At 43.8% G+C, this 6,335-nt stretch overlaps 1 protein-coding gene across 6 annotated transcripts in view; it reads left to right on the plus strand.

The window, feature by feature from the left end:
• The first annotated feature begins 1,062 nt into the window (after window positions 1-1,062).
• The window catches only part of LOC128881944 (PDF receptor-like), a 19,340-nt gene continuing 14,067 nt past the window's right edge, over window positions 1,063-6,335 (plus strand). For all 6 annotated transcript variants that reach the window (XR_008458224.1, XR_008458225.1, XR_008458226.1 and 3 more), the window contains exons 1-2: window positions 1,063-2,294; window positions 3,583-3,690. Coding sequence is in view for 2 of the 6 variants with exons in the window: in XM_054133406.1 (XP_053989381.1) it covers window positions 2,213-2,294; window positions 3,583-3,690 (190 nt within the window). In the remaining 4 variants the exon portion in view is untranslated. The remainder of the gene's footprint in view (window positions 2,295-3,582; window positions 3,691-6,335) is intronic.

Genomic DNA, 6,335 nt, shown 5'->3' on the forward strand with positions numbered 1-6,335 from the left:
AAGATCCCCAAGGTGTCCTTTCTCTCGTACTCTTTAAAAAACCCATTATCTAATTGCACGAAAAGCATTCTCTCGCGTCTCGTTCGAAATTGCGAACGACGCTATCGACTGGCTTGATCTAAAGAAATTTGGAGCGAGTTTAATCTCGTTTAAATTCTAAATCCTTTCCCCTCCCCTCTCAATTTCGAGCAACAAGGGCCCGCGAATGCGCGACCCGCTTAATCGGGATTCAATCACGCGTAGAATCGTGTTTTCCCAGAGCCCGATTCAGCCTTGAAATTCCCCAGGGATTTCGACGGACCGTTTTCTACGGTGCAATTACGCGAGGTCTGGTAAAAAAAAAAGTACTGGCAGAGAGGGGGGAAAAACGGGGGGAGTACCAGCGAGAAAGCCGAAATCCGTGACCGACGAGCAACCTCGAGGGGAAAGTCGGGAAAAAAAGAAAATATCGTCGGAGCTTCTGGATCGTTGCCAGAAAGTATGGTTGCACCTCCGCGCATTTCTGCCTCGTTTCTTGTTGCCTGAATAGAGTTTGATTCGCGATTCTGACGAGATCGCGTTCACCCATTTGCCCCCTCAAGGATTTCATTCAATTTTCAAGCCTTCCAGCAAAAATTGAATCGATCAAAAATTGACGCAGCAGTTTCTTGTACCAAATATGATTTAGTTGCAGGTGAAGCAAAGGTACGGAGTAGACAAGTACTTGGTCTACAATTATTCAAGAGAAGAAACGTCGAGCGGATCGGATGAAATTTCCCAACGTTCTACCGTGATATGCGTTCAAATGTCACGCTCTCTTAGTGAAGAGAATGCTCGCGAATAAGTTCCGCTGACCCGCGGAAAACAAGTTTCCAAGCCCGTTGGGATTTCGTATGTGGCTGCAACTGTATTAGGCAGGGAAAGTTTGCTCATAAAAATTTCGATTCCTGCGAGGTCTCGGTTGGCCCCGGAACGAAACAAACACAATATTTTCGAGCACAGGCGAATGTAAAGACTCTGGATATTCGTTTTAACGTTAAATAAGAAATAAGAAAGTAATGTTTATTTTTCTGTTACAGGTGTTCCCGACACGGATAAGGAAGACTACGTAGAAGAGGAACTTCTCAGAAAGTCAGAAGTCAGAAGTCAGAAGAGGAAGAAGACAATATAAAGATGAGGACAACTACGTAGAGGAGGAACTTCACGTTAGAAGAGGAAGAAGACGATATAAAGATTAGGACAACTACGTAGAGGAGGAACTTCACGTCAGAAGAAGAAGAAGACGATATAAAGATTAGGACAACTACGTAGAAGAGGAACTTCACGTCAGAAGAGGAAGAAGACGATATAAAGATGAGGACAACTACGTAGAGGAGGAACTTCACGTCAGAAGAGGAAGAAGACGATATAAAGATGAGGAGAACTACGTAGAGGAGGAAGTATACGAAACCAATTTGATTCCCACGCACTCCAACGGCAGTCCGTAGATAAATAACGCATGGTAAAGCCAACTATCGATATATCCACGACAATGAACAGGATTCTGCACCGATCACCCGTGAAATAATATTGTACCCGTTTGGATGACAGAGGAGGCCTTCGATGGCCAGCGAGAGAGCACCGACTAACGACGTCGAGAGCAACGTTGACGTTCGTCTGGCCATGGCGACAGTGGTCGAAGTGACCCGGAATAAAATTTCAAAGGGCTCCGAAGAGTTGCGAGAGAGCAGCGGGTCGAAAGGGGTTCCTTTCGCTCTGTTTCATTGGTAGAGATAAAAAGATCGACAGCCGTTGGTGAAAGGACAAGGGTTGAGGGTGGGAAGTACGATTGGAAAGACAAACTACGACTGTTTCCTTTGCTAGAAGCTGGCCAGAGGCGAGAAAAGGCCGAGAGATGAGGCAGGAGCGTGGAGAAGGCTGGGTCACGTTTATTGGGTGGTCCGAGACGCGAAGGGAAATTGATTCAACGCGTTGGACGACAGGAATTTTCACCGAGGGATCAGGAAATTAATTTTGGAGACCAGACGTTGAAGAGCGCAAGTCTGGATAGGATTCGCGAAGCTGATACCACTGTTGGATCGTATAGCTTGTAATTGTATAAGAAAATCTTAGCATAAGTATCGTCGCGAGAATGTCTGGCACCGAGAGTGTTGGAGGACGAATATCATGGGGAACAGGGGCGTAGAGTCGGGATGCAGTCAAAGGGACACGAATATGGACATTTAGAGGAAACATGGACGCGCCTAATGCCATCGGCAACAACACTCGGGACTTCTGTAGCGCGAGATACAAGAATTTTGCTCCACCAGAGGATGGTGAGTCGCTCCTCTCTGTAGAACATTTTCGAATGTTATTTCTGGTCGCTGTAACTAGCCGGGGAATCGAACGCTTGAAAAATGGAGGGGCGCTCGAGAAATGGGAAGTGATAATCGAAGGAAGTAACACAGCTGTGCTAATTGGATCGCATCGTAGGTTCAGTTACGTAATTTAATTGCATCGTATTTGTAACGGGAAGCAGTCGAATCGCGTCAGTCATGCTCTTCGATTGATTCAGTTTAGATTAGAAATTACAAATTACCTAAGTAACGCTCATCGATTACTTTAGTTACGTTGCAATTGAATTAATCAATTATTAATCACTACAATCGCGAGTCTAATTTACTTACAAACAAATGCAGCGTAACTGAAACACAGATCTCCGTAATGAACCAACGAATGCTAACGTATCTACCGATAGATCTAGTTTGATAAGAAACAACCAAGCTCGAAGTTTTGTCACTCGATCTAAAACTTTCACTATTACAGCTCGTCTCTCACGAGTTTTTTTAAATAATGACAAATAGAAAACGGAGAATCGATCACTCTACGATAGAGTAATTAGGAATCACTTTCGAACAAAAATTGAATACAGCATTGAATTATTTTTGATGGTAAACAAGAACGATCGCGAAGAAACGTTTGGTTTGGGAGCGTTGCTTCCATATGCATGGAAAACGAAACAACAATCTCACCTCGGGTATGAATCTATGGAGACAGGTCTCGGATTCGGAGCTAAAATCGTGTTTCGCAGTTTCTGGCGAACCCGTCGAGAATACGGGGATAAGACGCACTACTCGCGACTCGATTGCAGTCTTTGCGAAGAAGATTGAATAAAATCCGAAGGAAACAATCCTCCTAGGGAAATGGGGGCTGCTTGATGGAGAGCTACGTTGACATTTCGTGTGTACACAAAGTAGGACGTACGAGTAGGAAATATTGGTGTTTGGACATTTTACATTTAACATAGAAACTATTTATTTTAGAAATTTACTAGAAAAATACTATCGCGTTAATAGTATAGTCTGATACCAACAGTAATAACTTGAGAACTATTTACATATCTTCGCACTGAAATTTCGTGTAAAAATGTTAAATACTTAGACCACCAGGAAAGATGAATTGTCAAGCCCGGAAAGGCTCGGTACCTACTTAAAAAGTGTCCTCGCATAGTCGAGCGCAGAAGGAATTCGCGTTGCGTCCAGTCTCGGGTTTCCCGACGAATTGAAATTGCACGGAACCGCATCGACAGTAATAAGCCTCACGTTTCCTCTTTCCTTTTTGCAGAGCTGTGGTGCGAGCCAGCGTGGGACTCGCTGCTCTGCTGGCCGCCGACCAAAGCCTCCGCTACAATCAAGCAGAGATGCCCTTTCGAGGACGGATTCGACACCACCAGTAAGTCGATCTACGCCGATTGATGAATGCACATTTAAATTGCTCGTTACCCAGTCTAGGCGACTGTCGATGGATGATTGGAATCCTGGTTTATTTACCAAGAATATATCGTCAAGGGCTGGCCAGATATCGTGTTCTTGTTTGGGAATCGTCAGAGGATTATCTCTAGGACCGTTGATCGAATCGCTCGAATCGATGCTATTTTATTCATTATATTTTATCCGTTATTATATTTTATCCGTTATTATATTTTATCTAATATTGTACTAGGATCGTTAGTGTCGAGCCTGAAATTCTTTGTTTATAGAAACGCTAACGTTCCTTGGTACTATCTGTAGACTATGAAATATTTATGGACATTCGTATCACCATAGACAATGAAATGACGAATTGAAAGTAACTATTATATATTGTTGTTCCAGAGTTTATGTAACGGTTATGCCGTGTCGAGAAAAATCACTCAACGAAGGGTACACAACGAAGCTTGATAGGAGCCAATCGTTTACACAACTGAGCTTGATAGGAGCCAATCGTTTACACAACTGAGCTTGATAGGAGCCAATCGTTTACACAACTGAGCTTGATAGGAGCCAATCGTTTACACAACTGAGCTTGATAAATGATTCGTTAACACATGGAATCCAGGCTCGTTAGCCGCGGGAAATATCCTGCTATAATTATTAGGTCTGCTAACGAGGCGTGAGAAATGTTAAAGGTCGCCATTGGCATTCATCAAGGCATTCCTCTGCTACGCCCGCGCCTCTGATAAGTTCTCGACGATTGTAGGCGTTGCTAACGCAGCCATTGGAAGGTTTTATTCTTGTTTAGTTGAGAGAACCGTGTCGTTCGTCGATTCCTCGGCTACCTTTGAGAGGAAAGGTTACAGGGAATAGCTCGAGCCTAGAAAGTCGCAGAACTGCGCAAGATGTAGTCATTAATTTGATTAAACTGGGTAAAAGTGTCGTTGAAAGAAAGCGCTCTTTTCTGGCTCATCAAACACGCCTCTTTAATTCTAGACGGAGCTTGTCGAGTGGTCGTGCACAAGTAGCTGGTCGAAACGTTTCCGCGCAGACGAGGGAAACAACAAAATACTCGAGCATTTCTTTCAAGAGGTTGAAAGTCGCGAGGTTTCGTCTCGATTCCTTAACCGCGCAAATATGAAGATACAGGAACCGGAAAAATGGCTTCCCTTTGAGCCACCGCTCTGGATCTACTCTCGAAATCATTTTTCTATCGGATGGAAATGCGACGACGTTTCGCGAGTCGAAGGGAAACCTCCACGTTTATTTCTGCGACTTGTAATTCCTTCTGTAAACCGTTTCTTCGGTTTGGCCGGGTTGAAAAGTGGCCGTATTGAATTTCCCCGTTCATTGAAATGCCAGCGTAGCACGAGGGAACGCGGTCCGACGTTGTACGCCACGTTTAACCGAATGGGAATAAATTTGTAAAAATAATACAATCGGCTTCCGCGCGACTGTCCGCTTATCAATCATGTTCGTTCAACTTTTCACAGCGACGATTCGTTTTACATTTGTTAACATCGCGGCATTTATGCGCTAGAGCGGTCCTTATTTCGCAAAAATATTTTTATTAGAAAAATGTAGCTTCGTATGCGATGTGCTTCGTATGTGATGTGCTTCGTGCTGACTGGGCTGACGTACAAGGCAATAGTTTAGATAAAAATTCGAAATTAACAGGGCTTCTTCCTATTATTATTAGGGAGAACTCTGCGAAATTTCAGACCTTTCCATGAATGTTTACGGGAGTTGTACGATCGAATGTAACCGATGGAAAGTTTCCAACTTTACCAAAGCTACCTCCGAAAATTTTGCAGGAATTTTATTTCAAGAAATCGTTAAAATAAGCACCAGCGTAACGCACATTCTCATGTATCTCGAAACATTATCACTTACCATAAATGCATAAGCATCCAGTTATGATCGATTCGGGACGACTGGAGATTTCGCATAGAATTTTCATCGAAAATTCTTGAGGGGAAAGTCGTGGGAATTCCGTCTTTTGTTATGCGAAGCGAGCCTCTCGTGGAGGAACATTCCCCTCCGTTAATAAATCATGGAATCCTTCGGCGAAGTTGTTCGGGCAGAACGCCAATTTTTAACGAGATCCGAAGTCGTGGCTGTAATTACTCGCGCTATTCCAAAAATACGTTCATCGCGAGAATGTTTCCTTTAACGTCGGACAAATAACCACGAAGATGCATCAGCGACGGGTTTCTCGTCTGTTGAGTTCGCTACGCTAATACGATTCCGTTGCGCCCGGAGGGGAAGCTGGAAAGAAAATTTGCATATCACGGATTAACGTAGAACCAGATGTGGCCGTCGTCGGTGGTGTATTGGATTCAGCCTCGTTTCCCTCGCTGTCGCGACCTGGATGCAAATTTCGCGAACCAGGCGAGGGGGGATTTTAGAAACGTTTGATTACGAATTTACGCGGTTATTTATGATGTCCGAATAGCCAAAGACACTAAATAGTTTGAGACTATTTCGTTACTTCGTTTCGAGTCGCAGTCTCTGCTTGGGAGTAGTTGAGAGGTTTTATGTAGTTGAGAGGTTTTGTGTAGTTCAGTGGTTTAGAGGAGGTAGTTTCTTTTCCCTGAGAGGGCAGGAAATAGTTTTCAATTGATC

Source organism: Hylaeus volcanicus, chromosome 9 (genome assembly GCF_026283585.1).
Source record: "Hylaeus volcanicus isolate JK05 chromosome 9, UHH_iyHylVolc1.0_haploid, whole genome shotgun sequence".
Taxonomy (NCBI): Eukaryota; Metazoa; Arthropoda; class Insecta; order Hymenoptera; family Colletidae; genus Hylaeus; species Hylaeus volcanicus.